At 37.2% G+C, this 18,872-nt stretch overlaps 3 protein-coding genes across 4 annotated transcripts; 1 reads left to right on the forward strand and 2 right to left on the reverse strand.

The window, feature by feature from the left end:
- The first annotated feature begins 887 nt into the window (after positions 1-887).
- On the forward strand, positions 888-9,523 carry LOC141813227 (uncharacterized). Its single transcript, XM_074701154.1, has 11 exons — positions 888-1,235; positions 3,439-3,488; positions 3,698-3,813; positions 4,535-4,850; positions 5,780-5,959; positions 6,242-6,754; positions 6,858-6,957; positions 7,058-7,112; positions 8,216-8,328; positions 8,700-8,775; positions 8,861-9,523. Exons 1-11 carry the CDS (start codon positions 947-949, stop codon positions 9,159-9,161), a joined length of 2,109 nt encoding a protein of 702 aa, XP_074557255.1. The 5' UTR covers positions 888-946; the 3' UTR covers positions 9,162-9,523.
- A 1,198-nt stretch (positions 9,524-10,721) lies between these two features.
- Positions 10,722-14,459, reverse strand: LOC141813228 (vacuolar cation/proton exchanger 3-like). Of its 2 annotated transcripts, none has more exons than XM_074701156.1 (13): positions 14,325-14,459; positions 13,907-13,960; positions 13,555-13,806; positions 13,391-13,458; positions 13,268-13,296; positions 12,903-13,099; positions 12,608-12,820; positions 12,282-12,422; positions 12,005-12,121; positions 11,871-11,924; positions 11,474-11,590; positions 10,925-11,024; positions 10,722-10,846 (listed from the first exon to the last, which is right to left on the reverse strand). In XM_074701156.1, exons 1-13 carry the CDS (start codon positions 14,334-14,336, stop codon positions 10,833-10,835), a joined length of 1,368 nt encoding a protein of 455 aa, XP_074557257.1. In that variant the 5' UTR covers positions 14,337-14,459; the 3' UTR covers positions 10,722-10,832. The 2 variants fall into 2 exon arrangements, with proteins under 2 accessions (XP_074557257.1, XP_074557256.1); XM_074701155.1 differs by having other exon boundaries at positions 10,722-10,849.
- A 1,127-nt stretch (positions 14,460-15,586) lies between these two features.
- LOC141813229 (uncharacterized) lies at positions 15,587-18,752 on the reverse strand. The gene is made up of 4 exons (XM_074701157.1): positions 18,490-18,752; positions 16,205-16,294; positions 15,992-16,116; positions 15,587-15,904 (listed from the first exon to the last, which is right to left on the reverse strand). The coding sequence occupies exons 2-4, from the start codon at positions 16,281-16,283 to the stop codon at positions 15,674-15,676; spliced, it is 435 nt and encodes a 144-aa protein (XP_074557258.1). The 5' UTR covers positions 16,284-16,294; positions 18,490-18,752; the 3' UTR covers positions 15,587-15,673.
- Positions 18,753-18,872: the final 120 nt, after the last annotated feature.

Below are 18,872 nucleotides of genomic sequence, written 5' to 3' on the forward strand. Positions count from 1 at the left end.
GAAATTCTGGGCATAAGGCCCACAAGGAATTCAGGGCACAAGGCCCATAAGAAATTTAAGTGATACCTCAGCTCTGTTAGACCCAAAGAAGGATGTTTATTTATTTTCACTTATATATAGTATAAGTTTTCTCATATCATTTACCAACATTTTCTTCATATAATAGCATATGTTATGACGAAGTTTTTGTATGGTTTTTGTGAGTTAGATGATGTACTTATTAAGCGTTGCTTATAGTTTGCATTCCTTATACTGCAGATAAAGGAAAGGAAAAGTTTTAGGAAAAACGGCGCAGCTGGAAAAGTGTTTGATGTGTGGTGTCGGCGGAACCAGGAATAAGATCAATAAATTAAATAAATATTTATTATGTCAAAGAAGTTTATTTTTATTTCTTTTGCTTCCGCATATTTGAGTTATTTTATTTAATGAGTAAAAGTTAAGGAAATTTTAAGTACGTAACGTCTCCCTATTAGTATAAGAAAGAGGGGGGCGTTACAACTATTTAATAATGCCTAGGTTTATTAATTAATTATTTGCTAATACTATTAATTTTTCTAACAGGATGATATGACTAATCGAGTTGCACAGGCGTCTCAACCTGATGTAGAAGGGGGTGATCTAGTGAGGTTATTAGATGAAGCTATATAAATGATATATATTTTGATGTGGTTGGTGGAAGCAAAAAAGAACGCCCTGCTCTACGGCCTTGGCTCCCATGCACGAGTTGCATATGATCATGTTATGGCTCCTAGGGCTAGGGGTCGATCCAGTTCTCGATCCATTGAAAATGGCGAAAGAGTACGATTAGAAAATCAAGCACTGCGAGATCGGGTCACGGCATTAGAACAGGCAGCGCGGACGATAGATGAGCGAGTTTAAGCCCTGCGCTTCGCCCTCCGGTCTCTTCTCCGCCGCCTCCGCCTCCGCCTCTCCCTCTCCCTCCGCCATGGCGTCCTTGGTTAGGGCTCGCCGCGGGGCGCCGGAGGAGGGTGGATCGGGCGGGAAGATCCTCCGCGAACGGCGAGGAGGCCGAGAGGCGCGGCCCTCCCCCTATGCGCGCCCTCCCCCGCTCGCCCTCCCGGCGCCTCCACCTCCCGCCGGGAGCCCTAGGTGGCTTCTCGGCCTCGTCTCCGGGGCCGGGAAGCTTATCTCGTCCGTGTTCCGCTCCGACGGCAGCTCCCCCGACTCTTCTGCGTCATCTTCTTCATCCTCTACGAACTACAGCCCACGATCCGGTGAGTTGATTTTCCTGCCTTTCTCACCTTATGAGGGGACTGCTATAGCTGCAACTATCAGTTTATCTTTGTACTATTTGGTATGTAGTATTGGACGCAGGTTCAGGAAAGAGATACTGGTGGATTATTTTAGCGTTCTGTTTAGTTTAGTGCAATCATGCACTTCCATACCGTATACCTTAAATTGTTCTTGTCCTGATTCAAATATGGTTTAAATTAATTTTAGTAATCTTAACTGCTAAATTTGGTTAGCTGGTTACTTACTTGTACAAAAAAATATACCCTATTTAGAATGTGCCCTATATATAATTTTACATTTATAACACTCCTCTTCATTGCCAAAGATCAACATGCAGATTAGATGAACTTATTTAATGTGCAGAATTTAGACCAGAAACCTCTTCTGATAGACTAAGTGATCATTTATGCTGAAACTTTAATTGTCTCCTAAAGTGATTTATGTGTACTTTTATATTAAGAGCAACAACTATTTTATAATCATAACAATTATTGTCGTAGGAATTGAAGTTATACTAGGTCTAGTCTGAATATTTATTTGCTGAGTCTGTAACTTTTACTTAGCAATTGAAGTTTCCTTTCCTAATTTGCAAGTAGTAGTACCTCGTGGGTAAATATTGAATGTATTTCCATGAAAAAGAAGGTGCACAGACTACACATTGATGTGTTCAGTAGGGTCAGTTCATGCAGCGTGACCTTTTGATAGCCAAAGATCATTTAGTGACCCTTATATTTTTCTCCCATGGTCATGTCTCAATGGAGTGTTCTTAATGCTGCACTAGTCTAACCATCTTGTTGCTCAAATATGTGATCGGAAAAACATGTGCTTAAAAAGTTTCCACTTGACTAGCATAAGCAGTGGTTAGGCAGATTTGATGGGGATTTCATAGCTGACATATAATTGCATATGACATATGCAGTTTGTGTATGCATTTAAAAAAAAATCATTTAAACAATTTAAACTAAATCAAATTGATTTAAGTTACCCTTTTTAGTAACTTATAACTTTGAAGTGAACTACTACTTTGCAAGTGATAAATTTTTTGATACCAATATAAATACTTTTTAAATATCAATCCTGACAGCATATGACTCCGCATATGCACTATGCAATGGGTTGGTCGTGTATTGCCTTCATATGCTTTTTTAAAACTTGGTCAGAAATCATTAGGAGCAATATAACTTTCTGATGTTATCTGAAATGCCATTTTTTAGTACTTTGTGCCTACAGGCTCATGTGAAATAAGTGGTGGCATTCAAGTTTTCTCCCACTCACAATGTTACATTTTCTATTTTTAAAATGTTTTTCTTTTGCATGTTCATATAGGGTTGGATTACATGGATCTTAACCCTCAATGTAATTCTATAAAAACTACGTCGCCAATAATTCAAAATTCTTAATTCACTTTTAATTACTTTAGCTAAAGTAGAATTAATTTAACTTGTGTAACTATATATATTTATTGATCACCTTTGAACATGCATATTACCTTGATCCATTTTCTTTTATTCTATCATCTAGTAGAGCTACACAAAATCTTGGGATAGATGTGTTTTTTTTATTTTTCTACATCCGCATTAACTTTTAGTAAGTGCTAGTTTTTAAACAACCCGACATTCTGCTCTATAGAGTATGAATACTTGTACAACAATCTTATGAAACTGTTTTGTAGCTTAAGGGGCACCAAATTTCAGAAGCAGTCTTAGTAATATTTAACCAAAATAATAGTAGTCCGATGTTTGTTTCATCTCACATCGAATTGGTCAAACCAAAATATACATTGAGTTGGTTTGGCTTGATTCCAAGTACTACGACAGTTGCTTTGTGTCAAAAATTAGCCAAGGAAATGTGTCTATTGAATCAGCATAAGTTTTATTTAGTTCCAACAAATTATAAACCCCTGCAGTCTTATTAGGAGTACTGGTGGACGTGCTGGCGTTGGTAAAGTCATCTTATTATTATAACAACCAAACATCTGTCTATTTGTATTTTTGGGAAAATGCTGATTGTGTTAATCTGTCGTACTTAGTTAATGTTTTCTAAGATTTGTATGCATTTCTTAAATTTTCTGCATATTTTTATTGTAAAGAATATGTCAGTTTGGTAGTCTTGCATGAATCTTCTTGTGCTTGTAACAAGGTTTTGATTTGTACAAAAAGTGTCTGATGTTTTCCTCATATGCAGATGAAGAGGAGAATGTTGATGCATCTAAAATGCTTACTGGACCTAAACAAGTAATTGATATTCCCATTTCCATTCAGTTGTTAATGTTATTAGTAAGCGACTTATGTTGACTGAAAATCATGAGAATTATTACAGATGATACTTCACAAAATTGTGTGCTCTTGATACTTTTGGAACCCATTAGTTCTCCATTTCTATACAAAGTTTTAGTTTAACATTTGTTAGGTAATAGACAAAATAGTTGTTTCTATATGGTCAGGGTTTGGATAATTCAGATGTGATTGCTGACTGCGTGGAGGGATCACGTGCTATTGTTCCGATAAGTGAAACCAAACTTGCTATTCAGAAGTTGCTCTCACTGGAGACTTTCTCTAGGTAGCTGATAATTTCTTCATTTCTTCTTATTTTTTTATCTTGTTGGTTTGTTGATATTTCCTTGACATCATTGTAAGATTTCCTCTTGTGCACACAGTGCATTTACATTTCCTTTTTCACTTTTCCACTTGTGTCTAACCCATTTTTGTGTGGATGTAAGATTTTCTGTGAAGTTGCAGACTATGAAATGATCTAGCTCTTTAACAAATGTAAAAAAAAAATGCTAACTTGTTATCTCTTATTGGCAAAGTAGCACTGCTCACATGCCACTCTAAGAGGAGAATAAGAATGAGATGAATACTTTATAAACTCATTTTAAATTCATGTCTGAAAGATCAACTTTAGATGATATTTATTATTTTATTTAATTTGACATCAATGGAAAAATATACAGTAAAAGAAGGATTTGGGCATGTTTTTTATTGATATAGAAAATTTTTAGGACACTATCCCTAGACAATTATTTTGGTGAGGTTTAAAGGAGAAAGAAATATGTAGTAATTATATGATGTGATAGAAGTCATGTATAAGAATGTAGTTAGTGAGAGTGATTAATAATTTTCGTGTACTTTCTCATTATCTATGTCAAAAAATTGTCTTTGCATTTTTATGTTATGACATATAGTTGACAAAAATGTCAACAATTTATTCCATTCTTGGTCACCTATACTCTTTTATGCTTCCTGCATACTGTTATTCGATTCTCGGTTGTCTATTCCAGGGATGAATGTGAAAGATTAACTAAGTTATTACAATCTCGAGTGGTTGATTCACCATCATCAAATAGGGTTCTTGGCAACATTGTTTATTCTCCTCAACCCTGGCTATCTTCGAAGCAGAGTCCAAACTTAATTGGATCTGTTCCATACTCTCCTCGTGATTCTTCTCCCAAGACTCCAGTCTTTGGTGCATCTGATGTCCACAACGCGGCTATTATGGAAGCTAAGAAATGGTTGGAGGAGAAGAAGCTAACATCAAAGTCCAAGGTTGATCTTGCTCTAGGACCTTGCACTTTGAACACTGATATGCTTCATTGCGTAAGCTTTATTTTAAATTATTTTTTGAAAAGTATTTTGTAGCTTCAGTTTTCATTTACTCATTCTTCTCTTTGAAATGTCTTTACTTTTAAATAATTTTGATAAATATATCTCTTTATAACTGCTATCATATCTATGCAAAACCAACAAAGTCACACATTGGTTGTTTCCCATTCTTGGTGCAGCTACAAAAGCTAAAGTTTTTAAACCTCTCACCCATATGCCGGCTATATGATTAACCATTTATCACTCCCATTCATTGTGCCATGTCAACAGTGTTGCCAATGTTTTTTTGTGAAAGCAAATTGCCAAAATTTCTTTAACGCTTGTCCTATCAGTGTATTGTGTGTTTACTTGTGAAGGATTTTGTTTTAGTATCCTTGGTTGTTGCATGATGGATCTCATCACTTACTTTGTCTGGATTTTGTAACCAATAGTCTTTTTCACAGGCACATCTTTTTAATCACTCCTGGTGCTAGAAATGTTATTTTTTGTACAATTTATAGTGATCCTTGCTTCATGGGCTTGATCATGTGACAGAACATATCAGAGAAATGGATCACTTTTACACTATCTGTTTTGATTGGAAAAGCACTGTTGCCAATGATCTGCATGTTGATGTATGCATCTTTGTTTGTTGCTCCTGACTAACCCTTGTTTATTGCTCCTAACTCACTGGCACACGTTTTTAATGAAGTGTGGCGTACGGCACAGTGTTGCCTTTAACGTCTGGATTTTCTGTCTGGAAGTTCATTATACAAGTTATTTTTATTAAAAATAAAGAGCCTCCATTTCCATAAGAGGTGTTTTGAGTACTCTGTTTTTATCCTCCCCAAAATCAAGTGTTGCTATTCATTTTGATTAAATCTTCACAGTTCACAGCATGAAAGTTTTTTTATGAAGTTACTTGCTGTTCACGCATTCTACAGGATGCTCATGATGATGTCTCACCAGTGGATTTGGCGAAATCATATATGCAATCCCTTCCTCCTCGTCAGTCTCCAAGCTTTGATACTAGTACTCTGAAATCTACTATGGATAGCAGGGTGAATCTTTTCCCTGATCGGAGCAACCAGGCAACAAGTAGCAATTCTTTGTCATCATTCAAGGTAAAGTATTAGAACATAGGCAATTGCAAAATTGGAAGTAGATAATGCGCAAGCACACCCAATGCCTATGTTAAAGGCACACGCCATTCTGAATAGCATGACTACTCGATGATGTGTTTTTTTAGTGCCAAAATTACTCTTGCAACATGACATAGATTTCTCTAACCATGCAATTTACGAATGCTCTCGGAAAGTTTGAATTCAAGGCATATTGTTGTTGTTGCTCTTAAGCCAAGCTGATGCTTGTATGTTTCTTACCTGACAATATAATGCTTGCTGCAGGAATTTAAGAGGAAGTATCTCTCTGCCAGATTGTGGGAAAGCCCAGACAATCCTAATAATAAGAAACCCCGTTTGGCAGATACTTGGCTGGAGAGTTGTTCCTTCAAACAAATTGATTCCCAGGAATTATTTCTAAGAAAAACTTCAAAGATCTCATCAGCAGCAAATGAGAGGGATCATGACTTTTTAAGAACAATGCAATTTTCATCTTCTTTGTCATCTATGGAGAATGCCAGTGCTCCTGCTAAATCATTAAAAGAGCATGTTGAAAATCTTTGTTCCAAGGACGTTCGTAACTTAGTTGATAAAACTTACTATGCCAACCTGTCAACACTACCACTCACAGATAAATCCACCTCCACTACCTTTATTTCAGAACCCAAGAAAACACTTAACGAAGTGGTGACACCACAGGAAATTGCATTGTCAATGCCAACTATGAGCACTTTAGATTCCACTGTATCAGATGGACCTACAGGGACTAACTTGTATATTCACTTGGATGCAAATCAGGTAAACAATGTTTTTCTTGTTTTTACTAAATATTATATTTGATTTTCCTTTTTTGGATATCAAGTATAGTTGACTATAAACTATAAAAATCTTCTGTCATCAGGATGTCAGTAACTTCTTGTCAACTGTGCAAGAAGACATTGTTGAGAATAATGTTCCTCGTGAACCTTTCATTTCAGCTTCAACATCAATGGTGCCTGGTGGTAATTTCTTTGTTGAAGAAAAAATTATCTTTCCGGGAGCACTATGAGTAACAGTTTTTTTTATAAATATATAATATTGTTTAATTTCATTTGAATTCAGGAGATTCCAAATACCATAGGCCTCATATTGAAAAAGTAATTGAGACACCAGATCTGTAAGTCAACACATTTATGTATAGTTATGCCATGCATGCCATGTTTTACTAGTTTCTACATAATTTTTTTTTTCAAATTTTATTTTAAGATGATAGGTATATCACTGATTAAGGCCATTTAGTCTTTTTAAACTCTCTCAAGCTCCTAAAATGGGTATAGGATTCATATTTACTAGCATTGTAATGGATTAATGGCGCAAGACATTCTATCACAGTTATTCCTACACTCTTCATCCTCTGACATCTCACCAGCTCTAAGGCTTTAGCAACCTTCATTGGTGTTCGTGTCGACATATCCTAGTTGCATGCTCATCTTAAAGAACAGTCAGATGCTGGTTTCTAGGCTCCAGGAACAATGTATTGGGATGATTAGCACAAATTTCTGAGGGGGTTGATGAAAACATTTTGATCCCTACTATCTACCACTCGGTCAAGGATCTTGCCAAATTTGGAGTCTCTTAGAAGTGAATTTACCAGTAGAGTACCATCTGATACTGCATTGTTGCAGCCTGATATGAATGATATATCTAATCTAATAAAATAGCCCAGTTTTCTATGGTATTGTGGTGGCGACAACTGCTCTGCTGAGAGGCGACAACTACTCTGCTGAGACCCTGGAGGTGTCATGCCTTATTTGAGCGGTTAAGTTAAAGGGACTGGTCGATTATATACCCTTGCAAGCCATCTGCAGAATGAGTAGTATATGATGATGGAACAGAAGGTTAGCTTGTTTTTGCTGCTACAAATTGCTAAGAAGCCTGCCCCACCTTGCAACCGGCCTGGTCAAGCACAGGGAAAGTCAGTTTTTTGGGAAATAGGCGATGTGCCCTTTGCCATTGATAAGAAACTCCCACTTGTCGAATGGTTTCCATGAAATATGCTCACTCCTTTTTCATGAAAGCTTCTAACCCAATCAAAACAAGAGTTTTCATCAACATTGTTGATTTGGTCTCTTTTTCTACAATATCATAATTATCAATTTAAGAATCAGTCCATATTTCTTGATTGTGTACGGTTTATGGTTGTTTTGTTTGTCAACACAACTTAGTCATGCATTTTTACTAACCCATGACTATTGTGAATTCTTTCTTTTTTCATGCCAGTGATGCTGATGATGCTACATACCTCAAGAATATGGTTTGCGCTTCTAGCGCTAATAAAACTACTACTGGGGTAATCAAGGCCAATAATTCTACTGAATTGAACCTAGATTCAGGTTTCAAATTCTCTGCTCTCTTTTTTTTTTTTTTTTGTACTAAAAAAATAGAAATACACTTTTGGTATTCAATTCTTTTTGTTGCATAGTAATCTGGCAATCACTTGACATATACCGTCTGGTCATCCTTTCTTGGATTGTGTTAGTTTTAGTCGCTGGTAGTGATAATCATCACACATCAACCATTCATGTTAGATATCGATATTGGTATTAAATGGAACAGAATCGAGCTGGGCAAAATTTTTTTTGCCAAAGATGCCTACTTCTGCGCTTTAGATGCCCCATTTTATTGTGGCTTATATCTATGCATGAATGCTTTAATACTTGTATACTGCATTGAATATTTCTTAAAAGAATATGATATGTGACAGAATCAAACCCGCACGACATGATTCCTCGTTCACTGCATGGAACAGATGGATCGGCAAATGAATTCTCCACCAATGGGTAAATAAATACACAAGAATATCTTCGTGACCATTCTTTGTAATCGTCTTCGTCTTGATCTAATTGCTTGCTCTGTTTTGTTCAGTGGGTCCTCGGAGTCGAATCCCCATCCACAACCTGTATGCCAGGTAAACAAGGCTGCTATGCAATGTAGCAATGGCGAACAAACTGCAATCGCAACTGAAGCAACAATTTATGTGCCTCCGACTGTCAACCCACCAGTCGCCCAAGGAACGGACAACACGGCAACTATATCGCAGAATGGCACGACATTGAAGTCAATGGAGCATGTTCCGATCGAACCTCAGCCTAGCAGTAGAAACCCAAAGAAAAGAGCAACAGTTAAAGTAAGAAGAGGAAGAGGGCGTGGAAAAGGGCCCAAGTGATGGTCACCTATATCCTGGTCAGTGTATTTGACAAGAACAAAGCATATGTTCCAGCTAGCTATTTGATGTCGGTTCTATGTTCAGTGGATCATATGCTGGCCAGTGTACACTAGTTATTATTACCGAGGTGAGGAATCACCCACCCTAGATGTTTAGTTTCAGTTTATCGGCATCCATTTGGTAAGTTGGTGCCTATTTCTCATGTCGCGTGTGTTTGTGTCATCCCTTAGGTTTTCTCATGTAGCGTAGCTGAAAATGTTTCTGTAAAATTTCACAATCGGTTGCCTGCTAAACATTAGAGGATTGCGAATGCTGCTCATCTCATAAAACACAATTCCATCGAATTGATGGTTATGTTGAAATGTAAGCCTCTGTTTCTTGTATTTCTCCTCCATCGTTCTCTGTAGTTTGGGAGAGGCGCCGGCGTCTCGTAACCTCGCAGAGCCTCTTTGCTTGCCGGCGGCGTGGAGCGGATGACGGCTTCGGCAGCTCGAATAGGTGATTCGGCTGTGCGATTTTGAGAAAGGCGAGATTTTATTTCGTTGCCACGGCTATATATATATATTAGAAACTTCTAAATAATATTTGCTATTGTTACAAGTCAATCAATTATATGTATACTATACTTCCAATTGAACCGGAACAATCATGAACCGGGAAAATAGCGGTTCACCCGGCCCACTGGTTTACAGTTGCTACTGATGCTGTTGGTCGTGTCGTAAACCGTGGCTGTAGTCGTTGCGCGAAAATCTGAAGTCGTAACCTCCAAACTCTGGCGTCCTCTCCTGCTCCCGCCCGCTCCGCCATGGAACTCTATCGCTTCCGGCCATAGAACCGGGGGTCGTATTCTTTCCTTCCTCTTCCTCTTCCTCCCCTTCTCTGGCTGCGTCGAGCGCCTTTCGTATAAGTCGCGAGATAGAGTCGGGCGGCAGGAAAGCCCTCCTGGGGATCGCCGCCGAGCTCACGTGCAAAACCCCAGCCTCACGAACTCCTCCGCAGTAGCCCTCGCCGTCTCCTACGCCCTCCTGGGGATTGAGGCTTGCATGCAGGAGGAGCAGCGGGAGGCGGGAGGCGAGGCCGGAGCGCGAGGCGCGTGGAGTTCGGTCAGCGCGGCGGTGGAGACGTTCGCCGCCATCTCAGACTGCCGATTAACCGAACAGACGAGGGGAATCGGAGGCGGAGAGGTCGACGGAACGGCGACGGCAACAATCGACGACGAGAAGCCCAAGGAAGGAAACGGCCGGCCGAGGTTTAACTTTTCATTTTGCTCCTATAATGTATCTTAATGTTGCAATACCCCCTTTCAACTTATCACCAATTTATGGATCAGCCCTAGTTCTATAACTCACCTGCTGCTAAATATGAAGATTGGAGTAGCCCCAAACTACATTTTTAGTGCCCCAAACTAGTGTTTTCAACTAGATCAACCTCAGTAATCAAATCAAATAATGATTTAGAATATTAAAGATTTCATTAAAGATACAAAATCAATTACAAGGAGATCATAACATAACTCTCATTAGAGATTTCTTTTTCTTCAATCTATTAATTTACATGTAATCAATAACAAATGTGCCTAAAACCCTCCCTCAATCCCTCCTATTAAGCCAAAATGGCTCCTTGTATGCAATATTAAACTTTGTTATAACAATGAGTTTAGTGACTTCCATTTCATGGCTCTTTATCTTCTGCATAATTAATTTTCAGATAAATTAAAATATATATAATTAATTATTATTGTTGATTTTTGTTTAGGAACTCACCATTGGTAGGAGAAGGATCAACATGTACAAAAAAGCTTGCAGCTACAATTAGATAGCAAAGGATCAGCATTAAACCTTTGAAATAGTTTGAAGTTCCATCCTGCAGTAAAAGCATAAGGTTAGGCTGTATCGTAAAAAAAAAAGAAAAGTGAATTCCTTAGTTTAAGTTGTCATTCTACGCTAAAGAATGGAATTGTCTGAGTTTCATATGAAAAGTTGCAGACTAATAAAAGGTTTATAGAGCAGGATGAATGAACTAATGTTAATTTGAACAAAAGGGTTTTGAATTAGCGCTCATTTTGACGAGTTTTGGGTGGGTTGTAATGATATTTTGAAGGCTAAAATAGTTCAAATGGAAGTCTAATCCGACTCGAAATGTTAGACTCAACATCGTTTAGAAGTGAAAGATTGACTCGGGAGGAACAACCTAGTTGAAGGATTATAACTGAAGGATGAATTCCAAAGTGAGCAGTAACCATTAGAATCGAACTATTGTCCACTTGCATCATTTAAAAAAAAAAATTAGCAGAAGAATCGACATCTCAATACCTGAAGCATGAAGGTCACAACCAATACTGTTATAAACAAAGTTGCCGTCTCAAAAAGTTGAAAATTCAAGTCCATGGGTTGTCCCATGATCCATCCTACTACCACACAAAAAGGAATCTGCATCACAAATGAAGCAAAAACAAAAAAAAAAAACACATGAGACGGATGATGAGTCGGCAAAAAACTACTATTGTTTCATGTGCCAACTAACGAGCAAAACGATAAGTTGCACCCCCATCGATTGGCATGAAGCAATTTCTAAAACGATGAATGAAACAATTGAAGAAGATCAATTATGAAATTTCATTGGAGTTCTACTAACTTTCTGAAAATTATGAGCAAAGAGCAGTATGCAACTTAGTGCTTGCATAGCTCATTGAAACTGAACTTGGCTTACCCCAAACATAGATATCTGAGTAGAGGACCCAATAGCAACTCCAAGAGAAATGTCCTGGAGAATGAAAATTATTATATTTGTACAGTAATTTAAGTTTATCGCGAAAGAAGATTACAAAGTGAAAAGAATCATACGAGCTTGTCTTTCATGGCAAACATAATAGAACTTGCATGTTCGGCAGCATTACCAACAATTGGAAGCAAAATGACACTTATAAACGAAACAGGAATGTTCCAGGCAATTGAGGCACCCTGTGAAGTCAAATCCATTTAAGAGAGGTAGATGTCCATGTTAGAGACAAAGATGGTGAAATTATTAATAAAAAGGTAACTAATCTTGGATCAAAAAGAAAATCTTGAATGTAGATTTGAGGGGAAAAACAAACAAAGTAATTGAAAGAAAAATAGGTACCTCAATTGCATCGACCAGGTAATCAGATAGCAGTGAGATCCAAACTGTCAAAATTCCAAGCCATATGATGGCTTCACATTTTGAAATCTCAGGGGCTTCATCTTCTTCATCTTCTGATATCTCCCTATTTTCACATCCTTCCTTCAGAAAGTATGAAACGAAGCACATTATTTGTCAATTTCAACGAAACATTCCTATCTGAACATAGTAACAAACATAAACTCTCCTGAAAATTAGCATATAATTCTACGCCAACAACTTGCATTGGGGAGATTTTGAACCATGAAAACTTATTTTGCATTGAAAATTCTGGAAGTAACACTAACCTCGCTTATGGGATTGTAGGATACATTACTGCTTTTTAATTGGAAAGCGAGGTAACAGGCATAGGCCACAAGCATTATGCAACTGCTAAATCTAGAAAGAGCCATTTCTGATTTGCCATAATGTACTTCTGTATGTGTATAATGAAGAACAGCAGGGAAGAGTAGTCCCATTACTGCCATTAACAGCAATCCTGAATTCACTGCAGCAGATGCCTGCCATAAACAAGACAAGCACTTTGATTGTCACTGGATCAACAATAATATGTAAGACTAGATGTTGGATAACAATATGTACCTTATCGAAAACTTGCTCTTTGTTCATGAAAACAATCCCTCCACTGAAGAACGCACACCCAAGAACAAGTAACATGTTCGATAGAATAGAACCTAATAGTGACTGTTGAACGACTCGTACCATCCCACTTTGCAGTGCATGGACTGATATTATTAACTCGGTTGCATTTCCGAAAGTAGCATTCAAGAGGCCCCCCACTGCATTTGGAGCTCAAAACCTCAGATAAGGCATTCAAGCTTAAGAGCAATTCTTTCTTGATTATGCATTAACTTAGTAATATCATAAATAATTAGTCTCTTTTTGTTTTTTAAATTACTTCATAGACAAAGAGCTTTCTCAAGTAAATAAAGATAAAATATGTTCACCTGTTGCTCCTGTGAAAAATACTAACTGCCTGCATTGAAGAACAAAACCAAATGTATCAGATATTAGGGCTGAAAATGCAGAATCGACAAACTCTTTTGACAATCTAAACTAAGTTTTCTTACTCAGTTGCGAAACCTAAGCGCTCTGCCAACGGAATGATGCCCAACAAGCTGAAAAGGAATACCCATCCCTGCACAATGCCCAACAATAGAATCACACGAAAAATCAGAAACTGCTCCTACTAAAAGAATTGATCAAAGAAGGCTTTATAGACGAACCGACTAACTTTATCATCAGTCACATAGCTGATAAGGACTGCTAGAGGTCCAAAAGGCAACAATACGTTTATCTTGGCCGTAAATAATATTATTTTCAAGCTCCTCCAGAAGTTAGTCTTCATGATACTATCCGTTCGTTCAATGGCAGAAATAGAACCATGCTGAACTCCATTCAGGCCGATAGACTTCGTTGGAAGATCCAGACTGACAAGGCTTGCATCCTCGAAATCATGTTCTGATCCACCAGCTGGAGGACCAATCTTCGTAATCAACCAAAAGAAAGAAAGAAAGAAAGTGTAAGCAACAACAATTTTCTGGCTTGATAAACGAAAACAAATTGGGCGAATATGTCTAACTCACTTCGAAGGAGGCAGGAATTATCGCAAGCTGAGTTTTTTTCTCGCCTTCATGCATCTGCAAAGAAAGATTGGTCAAGAAATTCAAAGACAACAACTCTAGATTTCTCATGATGACAATTAGTAGGCAAAGTAGTTGAAACCTATGGTAATACATCGAACAACCCTAACCGATCCGATCGCCCAAGAGCGAATGTGAGATCGAAAGATGAATTACACAAACACATTCCTTTCACCCTCTCCCAAAACCTAACCAACATTCCCATTAGTCGCATTCCCATAAGTCGATATATTTTACCCCTACCTACAATGTTCGAAAGTGCACAATGAGTTCCTCATCGATTTTTTCTCCATACAAGACCACAAAAGCGAAGGAAAAAAAAAACTTCTGGAGATGCTTAAGGATCGAGATTGAATCGCACCTGTCCGGCCATTTCTCTGTTCGATTTCCGCCACACTAAGCATCCAGGCGATCTAGGAAGCGATTAGAAGAAGAAGAAGAAGCCGATTGAAACTGCTTAACCGATCGGAACGAAGAAAGGAGGAAGTTAACTGAATTGAAGGCATTGGCTTTGTTTGGGAAGCCATGAACTCGCTTACTTTAATGGACGGCCAGCGAGAAGAGAGAGACGCCTTTTTCGTGCGTTCCAACAAAAGAATCGATAATAATATTAAAGGCGAAAATAATATAAAATAGTAATTTGAAAAAAAAATTTATGGGTAATTAATTTGGTGAGCGATAAAATCAATTAATTAACAAAATTATTGGGCAAAAATTAGAAGGACAGATTGTGATTTTTATTATTGTTAAAAGGGTATTTATTTTTTTTCCAATTCTAAAATATCCTTACTATAATTAATTTTGATTATAAAATTATTATAATTTGATCAAAATTGTCAAATATTATTATTGACTATAATAGAAATAAAAATAAAAAGCTTCCTTTTTTAAATGAAATTATTTTTTATTATTTTAAAGAATATAAAAATAGAGATAGAAAATGCTTTTCAAATTATTTTTTTCAATTTCTTTAAATAGCTTTTTCCATGTTTTGTTTGAGAAATTTAGACTTTTGTGGACAAATTTAGTATTCCATTTGATAAAATTTATTATATTCGTTTAATTATAATTTAATTATCAAAAATAATATATATAAAAATATTTATGGATAATTTTATAAATTTTTAAAAATTTAATATTTATAATATATTAAAAATAAAAAACTAACAGCTCACTCAATTAAAAACTTTGAATAACCATCGTGATGGCCCCAAGGCGTAGATGGAAAATTTTAAAATGATCAAATTAAATATTTTAAATTTAATTAGTTCAATCAATTTATTCGATTATATTCAATTCAATTCTATAAAAAAAATTTTATTAATCATCAAAATAAATCAAACAGTAGTTGCAAAAGCCAATGCAGACAATCTATTATTTCTTTAACCCACTACACCATAGAGAAATCACTCTTACGGTGCATCATAGTTACTCTAGCTGAGTTTCAAATTCAAGATACCTTTTGTCGGAGGCCCTTAACCGGTAACATTAAAACATTAATTGAATCAAACAAAAGCGTTCATCATGATTGAATGCTTTTTCATGAACAGTTGTGCTGCCAACGATCCCCTCAACGGTTTTTGCCTCAGGGTTTCAACTAAGAATTCAAAGGCAATTTTCCAATTATTCAAACATTAATATATCATGGCAAACACATAAACAAAATGTATGTGGAGTTGATACTTTCATCGAATGAGTGCTTCATTGTCACTAGCATAACTGGCCGGAAGGCTGATCGGCTTTAGTGTAGATGGGGTGAAGAACATGGCCATCTTTTGGATCAACATGCACCCACTTCCGGCCGCTAAGCTTATTGCGCTCAAACCGGACATTGCCTTCTTTCAGCGCGAACAGAGTATGATCCTTTCCCATTCCAACGTAGTCTCCGGGGTGGAACCGAGTCCCTCGTTGACGAACGATTATATTGCCGGGAATCACCTTCTGAATAACATCCAAACAGATGTATTAAAGAGATCCAAACAAAGAAAACTTGTGTTCACTTGTTGTAGGGAGATAAATTTTGCTAACCTCTCCTCCAAACTTCTTCACGCCAAGGTATTTGGGGTTTGAGTCACGCCCATTTTTTGTTGATCCTGCACTCTTTTTTGTGGCCCAGCGTCTGAAGACCAAGCTTAGTCCGCCGCCAGATGCCTCTGTATCGTAATGGATATAGAATGAAACGAAGAATGAAAACTACAAGCAAACATTGAAGATGCTGAATTTGCAACTAAGATAATTTACCAGTAGCACCAGTGTATACAGTAGCATTTGTGATGAGATCCTTCAGGCCCACCCGTCTACACAAGTTTGAGAAAGACATTATGTACACTCCTGCAATGAACAACGAGCACAACCATTATTCAGATTTCTAACTGTTAATCTACTCTAGCTAATGCTTGCTTTTCCAACGTTTGAATCACAATGCAGAAAAGGTATGCATTCCTACAAGATAGTATCGATTGCTGACAATCACCGAACCATTGTCGATCAGTTTAAAAACCACACAAGATGATGAATGGAGAGAAAACGGTTCTGTGAAGATGTGAATAAGCAATGATCTTTCTTGAAATAAAATGAAATGCAGTGTATAATAACAAGATTTGGAACAAAAATAATAATAATAACTCTTGGTCTATTTTTTTCAGTATTGTATCATAGCAACAACTTTCATATTATTTCAAACTCTCATACAAAAAGGTATTGCCCTCATCAAGCAGTCATGCAATTGTATTGCTCGATGGCAATATCTTTGCCACTGATTTGTCATAAAATACTTTATTCTTTCTTAATTCATAGAGTGAACTAATGCAGGATGATTACCATAAGCTCCTTTCGAAAAGTACTTTTGTTTTTTTTCTTATTGCTCTCTCCTCATTTAGCTAACCATAGATTCCAGTGAAGGACTGCGAATCTTCATAACAAGTTTCATAAACTAATCAACAATAATTAAAGACAGTTGCAGAATTGAACTCTTAACTAAACCTAACCAGTCGTGCTACCAATCCTAAGCCATCACAAAACACTACTAATGCACAAAAGGAAAGGTCAAATCCTCCACTCGAAGGATATGGAAAAATCAACAACAAGGTTCACTAAGAGAGATTTGATCCACCATTGGCAGAAAAGCCCTAAAATTTTTGCTTCCATGCCTCTTTCAGGAAACATCCCCGAACGACAAAATTCACATCCAAAAGGATGATACTCAGATCCAACCTCCCACAGCCAGCAATATGGAAGAAAAAAACGACTAAATTACTCCATCATAAGCCACACGGTTTAGAAGAATGGATAGAGGATCTTGTACCTCCAAGAAAATTTTTGTATTTTTCCAGAGCTCACAGCATCCACACCACGGGAACGGAAGAAGAAGAAGAAGAAGAAGGGATCAGCGGCCACCAGGAACGTCAACGAGTGGAAGAAGCCACAAGGAAGGGAGCAGAGGGAATGGGCAAAGGAGAGGCGTCAATCGACGGTGAGGGTGAGGGTGAGGAAAGAAGAAGGCTCGCGCATAACAAAGTCGCGATTAGGGTTTAGTCAAAATAGGCTCGGCCCAATTAGCCAAAAATTACCACTAATTAATTTATTTAAAGAGAAAATGAAAAACGTCTCTTAACTTTAGATATATATAGCAATATCCATCCGCAACTGAATGCGTGGAGAGCTTAAATTACTTTTGGATGGACACCCAAATTTATTCAGACGCACACTCAATCATGGGGCACTGTATGTACAAGAAGACACGCCTATATTTCTTATTGTGGATACCTCATTAGCATCTAAATTTTTTTTCATTTTAAAATTTTTTAATATTTAATATTTTAACTCAAATCACTAAATTTTAAAAATAAAAATCTAAATAATTCAATCACAAATCAAAAAATATTAAAAAAGAAAAATCTTGTCGATGTATAATCATACATTGTGCGTCACGCACGAGATCATTTTCGTGTGTGTGTGTGTGTATATATATATATATATATATATATATATATATATATATAATTAATTGAAATAATCTTTTTCAGTTCATAACTTCTAGAACATGAAATTAACCTGCCGCTCAATGCAGGCTCCATTTGAACATTGTGGATTCGGTTTCATTTCCATGGTATGGAAAAAATCTTTAAGTGAATTATATCCCTGAATTAGCAATGATGTACTAAGTATAAAGAGCTACCAAATAAGGTGAAACATTCCCAAATTTCAACAGGTATTTCAGTGCAAACAAACGGATGATTAAGAAAGCCAGAATACCTTAGTTGGAATCCAAAATCTGTAAAAGGTTTTGGATTATTTCCTATCTTTATATCTTAACATGCATCAAACATTGGATTATTTCCTTTGCATTGGAGTAACTATATGTCCTAAGTACTGTTATGATGGGAACATCACAGATAACATGTGATATCAAAAATAGCATATCAAACAGAAAATAAGATGAGTAACTACACTACATCATGGAGGCACTGCCCAATTTAAACTCAAAATAGGGAGAAAGAACAATCTTTAAAGTTGTTAGCACATACAGAGTTTTCCGGCGTTTTTCAATTTTGGGGGTTTTAGGGTTAGCAAACCCTAAAAACCCAAATGAAGGCGACGGCGGCGATCGGGACGGGGAGGAGACGTCGACGACGATCTCTCTTAGGACGAGGAGAGGCGACGGCGTCGTCACTTCTCTGGCAGAGCTGCGAGATCGGCGGCGACGGTGGCGACGCTGAGCGGGAGAGGCGGCGACGAGAGGGAGAGGTGGCGACGCAGAGCAGAGGGCAGAGGGAGAGGATCGCGATGTTTGGAGTTAGGGTGAAATCGCGTAAGATTAATCCCTATATATATATATATAACCTCATTTATAATTTTTTTAATTCAAAATATGTCTTTATTCTCAAGCCGTTTAACAATAAAAATATAA

The sequence above is a fragment of the Curcuma longa genome, chromosome 20, assembly GCF_044706935.1.
Source record: "Curcuma longa cultivar G26 ecotype Majalengka, Jawa Barat chromosome 20, ITB_CL_G26_1.1, whole genome shotgun sequence".
Taxonomy (NCBI): domain Eukaryota; kingdom Viridiplantae; phylum Streptophyta; class Magnoliopsida; order Zingiberales; family Zingiberaceae; genus Curcuma; species Curcuma longa.